The 14,216-nt window shown below is 53.6% G+C and overlaps 1 protein-coding gene across 1 annotated transcript; it reads right to left on the reverse strand.

Moving 5' to 3' along the window:
- Window positions 1-534: 534 nt before the first annotated feature.
- MAPK13 (mitogen-activated protein kinase 13) lies at window positions 535-10,442 on the reverse strand. The gene is made up of 12 exons (XM_084754059.1): window positions 10,210-10,442; window positions 9,584-9,713; window positions 8,478-8,536; window positions 5,644-5,752; window positions 5,503-5,532; window positions 5,016-5,063; window positions 4,777-4,891; window positions 4,618-4,689; window positions 2,483-2,562; window positions 1,410-1,488; window positions 1,131-1,307; window positions 535-804 (listed from the first exon to the last, which is right to left on the reverse strand). The coding sequence occupies exons 1-12, from the start codon at window positions 10,326-10,328 to the stop codon at window positions 722-724; spliced, it is 1,101 nt and encodes a 366-aa protein (XP_084610185.1). The 5' UTR covers window positions 10,329-10,442; the 3' UTR covers window positions 535-721.
- Between the last annotated feature and the right edge of the window lie 3,774 nt (window positions 10,443-14,216).

The raw sequence follows: 14,216 nt of genomic DNA on the forward strand, positions 1-14,216 counted from the left end.
AAGGGAATTCAGCTGGGGGTGGTGGCGCACGCCTGTCTTTAATCTCAGCACTCAGGAGGCAGAGGCAGGTGGATCGCTGTGAGTTCGAGGCCAGCCTGGTCTACAAAGTGAGTCCAGGACAGCCAAGGCTACACAGAGAAACCCTGTCTCGAAAAACCACAAAATAAAATAAAAAATAAAAGGGGGAAAGGGAAGACTCGAGGCCATCCTGGGCAACATATGACTAATCACACACACACACACACACACACACACACACACACACACACACACACACATACATATATATGCCTGTGTTTTTGAACTCCAGAAACGTGAGGAAGACGTCTCTGTTGCTTTAAACCCCCATGCTGGTTTCTGTGCTGCGCCCACCCCAGAAGCAAACCCTGACCAGGGGTCTCAGCCTGGCTAACACATCCTTAGTCCCCTCCCTCCAGGAAGGAAAGGACCCCACAGTCAGGCAGTTACCCACGTTTTGTTTTAATACAGCCTGCTGTGACCACAGCTTCCCCTCCCCGCTCCCCCCCCCCCCCCCCCCGCCCCCAAAGCAGGTTGGAATTCTGCTCCCTCAGGGCTGATCACTGAGCCATTGGAAGATACTTCTCTCGGCTCAGGAGGCTACATTCCCGTAAGCCCTGAGACATAAGTAGTGAGAAAAATATTGGTCCTGGGGCCGACTGTGTCCTGTCTCCCGGGCTCAGCTGCAGGTGGGACTGGACAGTCACTGCAGTTTCATGCCGCTCCGTCGCCGAGAGTCCTTCCGAGCGATGGGGCTGAAGTTCAAGATCTCTTTGTAGATGTGTTCTGTAGAAAGCGAGGGTTTTAGCGTGCGCGCCAGAGAGAGCCGGCCCTTCAGACAGTGGAGTAGAAACCCCCTCAAGGAGAAAACCCCAGCCGGGTGCGGTGGCGCACGCCTTTAATGCCAGCACTCGGGAGGCAGAGGCAGGCGGATCGCTGTGATAGTCCAGGACAGCCAAGGCTACACAGAGAGACCCTGTCTCGAAAAACCAAAAAAGAAAAAAAAGGATAAAACCCCATAGGGGAGATGGACTGCGCTCGCTCGAGGGACGCGTGTGCCACCTTCGTCCGCCGAGGAGGGCGGGTGCGGGAAGGACAGGAGCGTCTCTTACGTTTCCATTCGTCCACAGTGAGCTTCTCGTGTTCTAAGGCGTCATCAAATGGCTGCTGGGCCTCGGTCTCCTCCTCAGGGTCCCGGAAGGGTTCAAAGAAGGGGTGGGCGAGTGCCTGGGCGGCGGTCAGCCGCTTGTCCACATCCAGCTCCAGCATCTTGTCCAGCAGGTCCGCAGCTGCAGGGACATGGCGGTGAGCCCCCGGCCTGGCCGGGGACAGGTGGCTGCTGGGATGGGCGGCAAGTATCCCGGGGATCGGGGATCGGGGCCGGGACTCACCCTGAGGGCTGGCGCGTGGGAAGAGCTGGGTGAAATCCTTCTTGGGGCTCTGGGGCAGGGACTGGATGTAGGATTTGGCCTAGAAGACAGAAAAGCATAGAATTCTTCAGGCTCTGGACTGCGGGGAGAAAGTGTGACTGTAAGGTACAGCCGGGATGAGTCCAAGATAGGATGAGGATAAGAGCGTCTGTTAGCACAATGTTATTTATTATTTATTTATTTATTTATTTTGGTTTTTCAAGACAGGGTTTCTCTGTGTAACCTTGGCTGTCCTGGCCTCGAACTCACAGCGACCTGCCTGCCTCTGCCTCTGCCTCCCGAGTGCTGGGATTGAGGTGCGCCACCACCACTACTGCAGGGGGTGGGGGTGGGGGTGGGGTTGTAGACTGTATAGGTCACCCTTGTTCATTCAAATGCTGACTTCTCTACCCCACTATCTGGTTTCAATCCAGACGCTGCATTGTGATGTTTATTCTAAGTATCTCCTGTCTCAAGTGTGTGTAAACATGTCGTCATTGGTTCTCTGTGTTGCCAACAAAAGCCAACTAGCCAATGCTGAGCAATAGAGAATAGGGTGGGACATCCTGGGGAGTGAGGGGAGGAGAGAGAGCAGGAAGGACAGGAGGGATGCAGGTGGGGAGGACCAGGAAACACCAGGAGAATAAGCTGGACATGAGGTATGAGTAAAAAGCAAGTATAATGTGGGAAATCTGTCTTTTTTTTTTTTTCCCAGAGCTGAGGACCGAACCCAGGGCCTTGCACTTGCTAGGCAAGCGCTCTACCACTGAGCTAAATCCCCAACACCCCCCCCTTTTTTTTTTAAATGTGGGAAATCTGAATGGGATGGAACCATGCTGGCTCGGAGGTTTAGGATGCAGTAATTATTGCGCAGCACTGTGCTCTAGGCTAATTAAATAGATCCTGGTCTCTGTGTGTGGTTATTTGGGTATAAAGCTGGTTAAGGAGTAACTGCTGACTTATTAAAATAAACCAGTATTAAATATTAATAGTCATTCAGCAGGGTCCTGAGGGAAGAGAGACCCCACGATAAGGTACCAGCCAGGGCCACTCACCGCTTTGTCTTTCAGCTTCTGCACAAACTCAGCACCTGGCACCCCGGTCACTTTCAGGATCTGGGTCAGCTGGTCCAGGTCTTGGCAGCCAGTTAAGGTACAGCCTTGCTTTGCTCTGAGCCTGCCCGCCCCACCCCTAGCCTTGCTCTAGCCAGCCTGGCAGAGACTCCTGGCTACGGCTCCACCTAACCATGGCCAGCGCTCAGGACAGTTGGAGTGGGTCTCTAGAGGCCTTCCTGACAGCCCAGATAAGGAGAAGGCAGCCCAGGGTGGGTGAGGCCCACTTCACCAAATTACCCTCCTGTGTTTCCTCTTTGTTTTGAGCTGGATGCCCCCCCCCCATTTGTTTCTTCATCTGTTCAGCCCATGAGGGCTCCACATCTGCTTATGGCTGATTTCCTAGCAGAGGTGGGGACAGAAAGGACTACTACTTCTTCTTCTTCTTCTTCTTCTCCTCCTCCCTCCTCCTCCTCCTCTTCCTCCTCCTCCTCCTCCTCCTCCTCCTCCTCCTCCTCCTCCTCCTCCTCTTCTTCTTCTTCTTCTTCTTCTTCTTCTTCTTCAAGACAGGATTTCTCTGTGTAGCCTTGGCTGTCCTGGACTCACTCCATAGACCAAGTTGGTGTCAAATTCACAGAGATCTGCCTTGTTCTGCCTCCTGAGTGCTGGGATTAAAGGTGTGAGCCACCTGGCAAGAAGGACTCTTTTTTTAATCATTTGATTATCCGCATTTTCATGCCGGGGGTTGGAGAAGCTTGCTGCTTTTCCAGAGGACCCAAGTTCAATTCCCAGCACCCATGCTTGGTACCTTTTAAAAACCTGTAACTCCAGCTCCAGATGATCTGAAACCCTCTTCTGGCCTCTGTGCTGCCTGTGTGCAGGTGCCCTGAGAGGCATACACTCACACAGGCATACACATATACACATAAATAAAAATATATCTTTAGCCGGGCGGTGGTGGCACACACCTTTAATCCCAATACTTGGGAGGCAGAGGGCAGGTAGATTTCTATGAGTTTGAGGCCAGCCTGGTCTACAAAGTAAGTCCAGGACAGCCAAGGATACACAGAGAAATCCTGTCTCAAAAAACAAAAACAAAAAAAAAATCTTTAAAACCATTCTAAGGGATGGGCCTTGGTTGCTAGGCTGGTTGCCTAGCAAGTGTGAAACGTTGGGTTTCATCCCCAGCACAGTGATGTGTGTATACACGTCTGTGACCCCAGCACTTGGGAGGTGCTGCTCATGGTCCTCTTTGGCTACACACGGGAGACCCTGACTTACAATGAAAACTAAAATGTCAAGCATTGCGTTGCACACCTTTAATCCCAGTACTTGGGAGATGGAGACCAGCTTGAAGTACATAGCAAGTTCTAGGCCAGCCGGGGCTACTGTCTGAAGAGCAAAACAAAACAAAATAAGTAATTCTTCAGCGGGGCTGCTTGGCTGCCACATTGAGACACATTTAAATATCACTGCTGAGCCGGGTGCCGTGGTGCACGCCTGTAATCTTAGCACTCAGGGAGGCAGAGGCAGGTGCATCTACAAAGTAAGTCCAGGACAGCCAAGACTACACAGAGAAGCCCTGTCTCAAAAAACAACAACAAATAATAATAATAATAATGATAATAAAATTAAATAAATAAATAAATAAATATCAGCCAGGCAAGGTGGCTCACGCCTTTAACCCCAGCACTCAGAGGCAGAGGTAGAGGCAGGTAGATCCCTGTGAGTTCGAGGCCAGCCTGGTCTACAAAGCAAGTCCAGGATGGCCAGTGCTACACAGAGAAACCCTGTCTGGAAAAACCAAAAATAGGGGGCTGGAGAGACAGCTCAGAGGTTAAGAGCGCTGGCCGCTCTTCTAAAGGTCCTGAGTTCAATTCCCAGCAACCACATGGTGGCACACAACCATTTATAGTGAGATCTGGTGCCCTCTTCTGGCACTCAGGTGTATGTGCAGGCAGAGCACTCGCATACATTACATCAAATAAATATTTAAAAAAAATAAAAAGAGTTGGGGGAGAGGGATCAATATGATCAACTATCATTGTATGAAATTAAAAAAGAAAAACCAAAAATAAACATCATTGCTGAGGGGATGGGTCTCCAGATAGGCGTCATCTGCTTCCAGCAAAGGATACAGTCCTTCCCCTTGAAGAGGGTCTTTCCCGTCAGCATTTCTGCCATGATACAGCCAACAGACCAGATGTCCACTGTAAGGAAGGAGCGGGTGTTGTCTGGACCATCTGATGGCCTCTAGAGTAGGTCACCAGGGTCTCCTGGGGAAGCTGACCACTGACCTGTCTGGTTGTAATGCATCCAGCTGAGAATTACCTCCGGGGCCCGGTACCAGCGGGTCACCACATAGCCAGTCATCTCGGGGTCCGCATGCCGGGCTAGCCCAAAGTCTAGGATCTATGGCTCAAGGGACACGGAGAACGAGCTGGCTGAGGAAAGGGGTCCCCGAGGGGCAGAGCCCACCTCACCTGGAATTCCCTCCACCTCCCCATCCTCGGTGGACCTGCTGTGAGCCACTCACCTTCAGCTCACAGTCTTCATTCACTGCCAGGTTGCCCGGCTTCAGGTCCTGGGTGGGAGGACAGAGAGGGAGCACGGGGCTGAAGCGGAGCCAGCAGGCTGTCTTAGATACGCACACGCACCCACACACGCGTCCGCGCATGCGCAATGACAGCCCCCCCGCCCCCCCACGATGCACTGCAACAGGAGCTGGGCCACTTCCCTTTCCTTCCAGGCCTCCATTTCCTCACGTATAAAATGATGAAGTGCCAGCTTGGGGCTCAGTGGGCAGCAACTCCCCAAAGGGTCTCCCCAAATCCCCCCAGCACAGCCGTTCTACCACATTGACCTTCCCAAGGCCGAACTGTCCACAGCCCGTGTTCCTGAGAACTGTCACTCTCTCTACTGCTCCCAGACCCTTGACCACCAGAGGACCCAGTTCCGACCGCCACCCCGCCCCGCCCCCTCGGCACAGAGAGCCTGCGGCCATGGCAGAGAAAAGCACTCACCCTGTGGACGACACCAGCTGAGTGGATGTACTGAAAGGGGGAGAGAACGGTGAATTGGAGGTGGCAGCTTCCACACCCCATCACAGCCTGCTCTACCTCTCCAGGGAGCCCTTGGCCACCGTGCCGGCCACCCACACCTACCTTCAGACCTTTGAGCATCTGGTACACCAAGTACTGGACCTTCTCCTCGCTGAATTCCATCCCCATGATCTTCTGCAGGTCTGTCTGCATGAAGGGCATCACCAGGTAGCTGGAAGGCAGGAAGCCTTTTAGCACAGCCCCCAGCCTCCTACGGGCCCAAGGGTGACCTCAGAGGGACAGGGGGCAGAAGCAGGCCCCACAACAGCAGCCTTGGAAACAACACCAGGCAAGAAGGTGTAGGAAGTGTTAGGTGGCCGGGTGTGGTGGCGCACGCCTGTAATCCCAGCCTGGGGGAGGCAGAGGCAGGCGGATTGCTGTGTTTGAGGCTAGCCTGGTCTACAAAGTGAGTCCAGGACAGCCAAGGATACACAGAGAGACCCTGTCTCAAAAAACAAACAAACCAAAAAAACAAAAAAATGAAAGAAAGGAAGAAAAACAAAAAGGGGAGCTGGAGAGATGGCTCAGAGGTTAAGAGCACTGGCTGCTCTTCCAGAGGTCCTGAGTTCAATTCCCAGCAACTGCATGGTGGCTCACCGCCATCTACAATGAGATCTGGTGCTCTTTCCTGGCATACAGGCACACATGTGGGCAGAACACTGTATACATAATAAATAAACAAGTAATAAATCTTAAAAAAAAAAAAGAAAGGAACAACATCAGAGGTTGACCTCTGACCTCCAGATGTACACACATATAAATGTACACATACTTTTATACACATATGCAGCTCCATACACATGAACACATACCAAATAAATAAATAAGACACATGAAGAGCCAGCAGAGCCCAGCCTGGGCTCCTGGCATTGCTGCCACTGCAACCGGCTTGGCTGAGCTCAGGATGAGCACCTGCATTGGAGCATGCTCAGTAAACTACACGCCGTGTTCACACGGAGGTGCCCTGGCTCTGCCCTCCATGCCCACAGCAGCAGCTGCCAGCATTTCCTTCTGCTTCCATGCTAAGGTTTCCCGCAGCGGATCACGCCCAGCCCAGATGGGTCCCCTTACTACAGATGTCTGCCCTTCCGGGAAGCCATTGGAAACAGTCCTCAGAGGGCGGAGGAAGAAAGAGCCTGTGCTACCAGGCGCTCAAAAGAGATTTTAGAACAGGTCAAGGTCAGAACTGTGACTCAAGGTGGTAACGGGAAAGTCCAGAACGAAAAGTAGATTATAAAAGGTGTGTGTACAGCGCACACGCACACACATACTTTTTTTTTTGAGACAGGGTCGCATTACGTAGCCCTGCCTGGCCTGGAACTCACGGGGCTCCGCCTGCCTCCTGAGTGCTGGGGTTACATGTTTACACCCCCTTGCTTCTATAAGCTACTTCAGGGGGCTGGAGGGACCACTCAGTGGCTAAGAGCACTTGTTGCGTTTCCTAGAGAACCCAAGTTCAAGTCCCAGCATCTATAGGCAACTTCCAACTGTCTGTGACTTCAGACATGTGCACATACCAACACACAACAAAACGTACAGACATACACATATATAATTTTAAATAAAAGAAATCTTTAAGTCTCTCTTCTTCCTCCAACATTGGAGAAACGGTTTACTTCACTTTCTCCACTGCCTCCCACATGCTGGCTCTCACAACCTCAACTGCCGAGATCAAGGTCTCCAGTGGTCACCTCACAACACAGTGACGCTCTGTGAGTTCAAAGCCAGCCTGGTCTACAAAGAGTCCCAGGACAGCCAGGGCTACACAGAGAAACCCTGTCTCCAAAAATCAAAAACCAAAACCAAAACAAAGAGTTAAGGGCCCAAGCTGGAGTTCGTTATTTTTTTCCTCAAGGTCTGTTCTTTCTTCTTAGATTCCAGGCAGGGACTGGGACTCCTGGTCACCTGTGCTAACCTCCCTCAGCCACTATGCCCAAAGAGATGCCACAAGTCCTGTCAGTACTGCTTGAGGGGGCCTTGGATCTGCTCTCGGGATCCTGTACTGTAATGAAAATCAATTGCAGTGTGGTGTGGCGGGGGTCCTCAACGCTGTAGCTTCTCCCCAGGGGCTCCCTGCTCCTTTCTCATAGCTGCTGCCTGTATCCCCCAAATCTGACGACAGGATCAACACCCTGCTTAAAGCCTCCAGACTTAGTGGGCTGGGGGTGCGGCTCAACTGGTGGCATTGCTTGCCTAGCCCTGACTTCAGTTACCAGCACCAAAGCCTAGAATCTGAGCTCTTGGGGAATGGAGGCAGTTCAAGGTCATCCTTAGCTACACAGGTAGCTGGGGGCCAGCCTGTGATACATCAGAGATCCCATTTAAACAGCACAAGACACCAAAACACTCCCACAACCCTTGTGGCACTGAGGTAGGACTGAGGTAGGATGAGGAAAGCCGCTTAGGGCTGCTACTCACGTCCTGAATTCTCAGTATCACCCAGTCGTCCCTGCCCAGGCACGCGCCAACAAAGCCTGACACCTTGCAACCAAACGCTTTGCTTACTTGTAACAGCCAAACCCCATTTGCCAGACTGTCCAGGGCTACCTGACCCTTGCTTCCTGCTGAACAAACTGTCCAAGGTCACACCTGGCCCCAGGAATTAGCAAGAGGTGTTAGTGCACACCCTGTGAGAGCCAGCAGTCTTCCGTCTTGGTGCCGAGGCCTGGTAACAAGTATAGGAGCTGTGCAGACAGCTGGGGGGCGGGGAGTGGGGGACAGGGTCCCTACAGTCCTTCTACCCAAAGCTGAGGTACCTCTCCAGAGAGGACCTCAATGTAACAGGAAAGAGGCGTGAGAACTGCTAGTGGAGACCCCCTTTCCAACCAATCCAGGAAGCTACCCTGAGCCTCCGTTAAGATCTGCCAACACCCCCAAGCCAGTGTAGCCCCACTCACAAATCATGGAAGTTTCGAAGGGAAGAGGCAGGGGTGAAGACGTCCAGGAGCCCGATGACCTGAGGAAAAGGTCACCAGTGAGGCCACTGTTCCCTACTCCTCAAAGCCTCAGCCACCCAGGAGGCCACCAGCCAGGTCACCCTCTGCCACAGGAGGTGGCCTCAGGTGGCATGGGAGCACTATGGGGGCCCAGGCTGAGAGCAAGGTAAGCCCAAAGCTCCCAAATTGGGGGTGCAGGGGAGACAATCCCACTTCCAACTAACAAATCATGAGGAAAAAGAAAAAGAGTGACGGATGAAAGGCCTCCGTGTCTCCAGGACATCTCAGCCCCAGCTTTGGACCTTGGGTCGCCAGCCACATCTGTCAGTCTGCTATAGGGCTGGTTCAGAGCCAAGGGCAAGCCCCCTCCACCTCACAGCTAGACACAGCTAGGGAGAGGATGGATGAAGGGGTACGGGGGCTCACAGCCTACAGGGCTCTGAAGTCACTATTTGAAATGGACCTCGGCCCTCCAGTCTGGTCCAGAGCTGGGTCACTGGCTCTTTGCATCAGACAGGAAGGTCAAATGGTCAGGCACCAGGCTGCCTTGACTTCCAGCCCCATCTGCCGCTTGATGAACTGCATAACCCGGGAAACCTTTCCATGCCTCAGTTTCCTCATCTGTGCCACGGGTGGCATGTGTTACCGAGAGGATTATGTAAATCAGCCAACCCCCCACCTCCCCACCCCCCCACCCCACCGCCCGGCCATGCACTAAATACTCAGGATTTGTTGTCAGTCTTACAGTCCCTGACACAGACAGCATTAGCTCAAGTGCCCAGGCCCAGCAGAACCAGAGTTCTCACAAAACCAATCCCAAAGCTCTCCTGTGCTTACTTCCTCCTCTCAATCGAGATAAAGGTGGTGTTTTTTTTCCTTTTCTGGGAAGTGAGCTGGGCAGGCCCTGGCATCTTCTTGTTGAACTAAGGAGCTGCGAAGCCAGGGTGGGGCAAGGGAGCGTCTTTTCTCTGGCCCTGCGCCCCAGGACCCTGAGCAGACCACTTCTGGGCCCTCTCTCCCTGCCCTCTGATCCCCAACACATCCACTCCCCTGCCGCAGCAGCCTACGTTCTCATGGTGCATGTGCTTCAGCAGCAGGAGCTCGCGGTAAGCGCGCTTGGCAAAGATCTCCGACTGGAAGGGCCGGCTCAGCTTCTTGATGGCCACCTTCTCCCCTGTCCTCTTGTCAGTGGCCGAGCTGCGGGGTCACGGGCAGGTGAGAAGGAGGGGCGACGCGAAAAGCCCGAACTCAGGATCCCTCCCGCCCTGTTCTAGGCCACCCCTACTCTGTATTTCCCCGATGCAGGTTGGAGACCAGGAACTCAGAGGCCAGCAGAGTGTGTGTGGGTCGCGCGGGGTACGGGAGCGGGGCGGGCGGGGGGGGGGGGGGTAGGGAAGACACCGAGAAAGGGGCACCGGGACAGGGACAGAAACAGCTCATGCTAACAGGATGTAGAGCAGGTCTGGTGTCCCTACGCTGCGATTTGGCAAGTTCCCCTCTTGGGGCCTCATCTGCAACCGCAGGGATCTGTCCCACGAAACTCCGAGGTCCCTTTTAAAAGTTACAGCCTTGGAGAACCAGATTCGGCAGCCACTCAACCCACAGGGGCCCCTAGTGTCACCGGGTGAGCCAGGGGAGGCTGCTAAGGGGTGGCCCGCGGCTCCTCTGTCTCCTAGGGTCCCGGGGGTCTCACCACACCGCGCCATACGCCCCGCTGCCGACGTGCGTGGGCGTCTGGTAGGTCTTGGGTAGCTCCCAGGCCGTCTTGTTGATGTCCTGTTTGTAGAAGCCCCTTTTCCGGGTGAAGCTCATTCCGCACCCCGTGGTGGCGGCCCTGCGCGGCGGCGGCTGCGGTGGCTGCCCGCGGGCTCCGGGCCCGGGTGTCCCGCCGCGGTCCCCTCCCGCCCCGCGCCCGCTCCTCCCCCGTGGGGCGGCGCACCTGCCGCCTCACCCAGGTGCGTCCCCGCCCCGGCCCGTCCGCCCGCGCTCCGGACTCCGCCCATCACCGGCGGAGGCCCCAGGCTCCAACCGCCACCTGCAGCAGGTACAGGGTGGCCTGCGGGAAGGGGTGCCTGGGAGGCTGCCTAGGTCCCTCCTGCCCTGTCCGAAGAGCTAGGCCGGGCGCGGGGGTGGGGTGGGGTGCGGTGTTGATAGTTTGAGGAATAAAACCTCACAGATGCAAGGCATGGTGGCTCAGATCTGTACTATGCAGAGGCAGTGCGAGTCCACCACAGTACATAGTAAGTTCGAGGCCAGACTGCGTGAGACCCTGAGAAAGAAGGAAGAAACGAAGGAAGAGGAGGAGTGGGGAAAAACTAGAGATAGAGAATGAAGAGGGAGGGAGGGAGGCGGGGAAACAATGTCATCTTTGGCTACAAAGCGGGTTAGAGGCCAGCATGGGTTACATAGTAAAATCCTGACTCGAAACAATCTTAAAGATGGAGCGGTTGTTCAGCAGCTAAGAATCTGAACAGCTCTGGATGAGGACCTGAGTTCGCCTCCCAGTGCTTATGCGACTGTATACATTTAAAAGTAAAGAAAATACGGGGGGGGCGGGGGGCACACACCTGTAATCCTAGCACTCAGGAGGCAGAGGCAGGTGGCTCTCTAAGTTTGAGGCCAGCCTGGTCTACAGAGTGAGTTCCAGGACAGCCAAGGCTACACAGAGAGACCCTGTCTTGAAAAACCATCTCCCTGACCCCCAAAGAACAAAATCAAAGAACCCACCACCACAATACAACAAGAACCCTACAATTTTTGGGGATCTAAGTGAGCTCCTGAGACCCCCAGCTTCTTTTCTTTTTAAAGAAAAAAAAAAATAGCCAAGCGTGGTGGTGCACGCTTTTAATCCTAGCACTTGAGAGGCAGAGGCAGGTGGATCTTTGTGAGTCTGAGGCCAGCCTGGTCTACAAAGTGAGTCCAGGACAGTCAAGGCTACACAGAGAAACCCTGTCTCAAAGAAAGAAGAAGAAGAAGAAGAAGAAGAAGAAGAAGAAGAAGAAGAAGAAGAAGAAATTATGACTTCCAGATGCTAAGGTTCAGCGATTGACCATGGCTCAGAATCTATTCCTCTTTCCTTATTTTTCGGAAACAAAATTCAGACTTCAAATTGTTCCTCACACGAAAGGTTTGGTGTCTTACACCCAGAATCAACAGCTGCTAATTCTAGAATCAAGATTTAAATGTCCAGGGTAGTTTGTTTGTCGTTGGTGGTGAGTTGTGAGACAGGGTCTCACTGCGTGTCTTGGCTGGCCTGGAACCTGCTATGTAGACCAGACTGGCGTCTAACTCATAGCTATCCCCCTGCCTCTGCCTCCAAGTAAATTTCCAGTTCTGAGTATAGGCTTTGGCTTGGTTTTCTGAGGCCACATGAATGCCACTGTCTTGTTCTCCAGCTCAGCCATGAGGGCTCTGGAAGGACAGCCTCTGCATGTCCCGTGGATGCGTCCACGCTTGCTCCCTGGCTTCTCTGGGAAAGGAATGAAGGCACCTTGCTTCATTTGTCAGAGGAGGGAGGCTTACAGGAGAGCCACAAGGCATCTGGGAGACCCCATCAAGCTGTCTACAGACCCCAGACTTTGCCCAGTTGCTTCTCTCACACACAGTCTGCAGATCATTTGGAGAAGCACCCGCACAGAAACACTTGACACACGTTGTGAGCTGGGCATCCGCCTTACTCATCCTAAGACCATATCAAAGAATGTATAAGTGAGAGATAAACATACGTGCTTGCCATGTGCCTGCCATTAGCATGTTTTACGTATTCCACTCCAGGGCAGAAGGCTGGTGAGTCAGGCAGAGCATCCTCACCAGAGAAGTGACAAACAGGCACAGAGGGGTTAAGTAATTAGCTAAAGGTCACAAGGCTGGAGAAGGGCAGAGCCAGGTGAGGATGAGGAAGCCCAGGCTCTTGGCAGCAAGGTGCAGTGGTGTCCCCAAACCACCTGGGATGGTTGTAAGGTAGTGGCTCCCTTAGTACAGCCCACTTCCTGCCCCCATCCGCTTTGCTGCTCCTGAGACCCCCTTGGGAAGACAAAGGAAAGGCAGGCATCAGGAGTTTGAGACCCTTAGGGTTGGTGGCTCCGGTTTAAGGAACCGTGTTTCGGGAGCTGCTCACGAGTTGACGAGAGTTGGCCCTGCGACACGTGGTTTCCCGCCTGGGTTGAGAGAAGAGGCTAGAGCCTCTGCAGTGGGGTAGAGCTGAGCCCTGAAAGGCAGGGAGCCCCAGGGAAGCCTTCGAGGCCCAGCCGTGCCATCCCCGTAGCACAGCTGGCCACTCTGGACTCCTCTTGAGCAAGGGTCAGGAAGTGACTCAGGCCTTCGACTCAGCTGACAATGACCCTCACCTTGGGCCTTGCTGGGCTTGGGTTTACTCAGCAGCCTGGCAGCCATGGAGGGAACTGCCTTCAATCCAGTGAGGGGAGTCACCGGGGCAGGAGAAGGGGAGGAGGTTGGGGAGGAGGACTAGGAAGAGGAGGGAGGGGAGAACAGGAGGGGAGGAAGGAGGACCAGGAATAGAGAAGGAAAGCTAGGTGTGGTGGCGCGGATCTTTGTGAGTTCGAGGCCAGCCTGGTCTACAAAGCGAGTCCAGCACAGCCAAGGATACACAGAGAAACCCTGTCTGGGAAAAACAAAGACAAAAATAAAAAAGAAGAAGAAGAAAGAGAAAAACGGGGGGGGGGGGGGGGGAAGGGGAGGGGAGGGGTCACCAAGGGCATCATGGGTAGCTGGACTCTTCTCCCCTGCCTCCAAGGACCTCAGTCCCTCTGCCTCTCAGACACTATGGCACTGTACTACTGTGGAGGCAAAAAGCCAGGAATCCAGCTTTGGAAGGACACCTGAGTTCCCGGCCCTGGCACTGCCCTCTGTGTGACTTCAGGCCAAAGTTCTAGCACGCCCTGAGCCTGAGTGTCCTTGTCCAACAGAGGTGACACAGGCAGGTGGAGTTCTCCAGACAAGTGTACCTTCCCCCCCCATTTGAACATATTTTAAACTTTTTTTAAAGACATGGTCTCTCTGTGTAACCCTGGCTGTACTGGACTCCCTTTGTAGCCCAGGCTGGCCTCCAACTCACAGCGACCCACCTGCCTCTGCCTCCCAAACACTGGGATTAGGCGTGAGCCACCACTGCCCTGCATGAGATTTCTCTTTTATTTATTTATTTATTTATTTATTTATTTATTTATTTATTTTGGTCTTTTGAGACAGGGTCTCTCTGTGTAGCCTTGGCTGTCCTGGACTCGCTTTGTAGACCAGGCTGGCCTTGAACTCACAGCGATCCGCCTGCCTCTGCCTCCTGAGTGCTGGGATTAAAGGCGTGCGCCACCATGCCCGGCTCTCCTTCCATTCTCGTGAGCCCCCTTTTAGAAGCTTCATGACCTCCCCCCACCACACTTAAGTATTACGTACAACTTTAGCATCTAGGATCCTTAGTTAGGACAATACGTTCTGTCTGTTGTCCTGCAAATGCCATGACTTCATCCCTCTTCATGGCTGAGTGAGATTCCACTGTGCACATGTCACACATCTTCTCTGTCATTCATCTGGTGATGACATGTAGGCTGGTTCCACTCCTGGGCTAAGGTGAAGAGAGAAACAGAGAGCACAGATGCTGGGGTGACTCTGTGGTGTGCTGTCCTCAGGGTATGCAGCCATTTTTATTTTTAAATGTTTTTGTTTTTCTGACACAGGGCTTCTCTG

This window comes from Acomys minous, assembly GCF_964271855.1.
Source record: "Acomys minous genome assembly, chromosome: 13".
NCBI lineage: Eukaryota > Metazoa > Chordata > Mammalia > Rodentia > Muridae > Acomys > Acomys minous.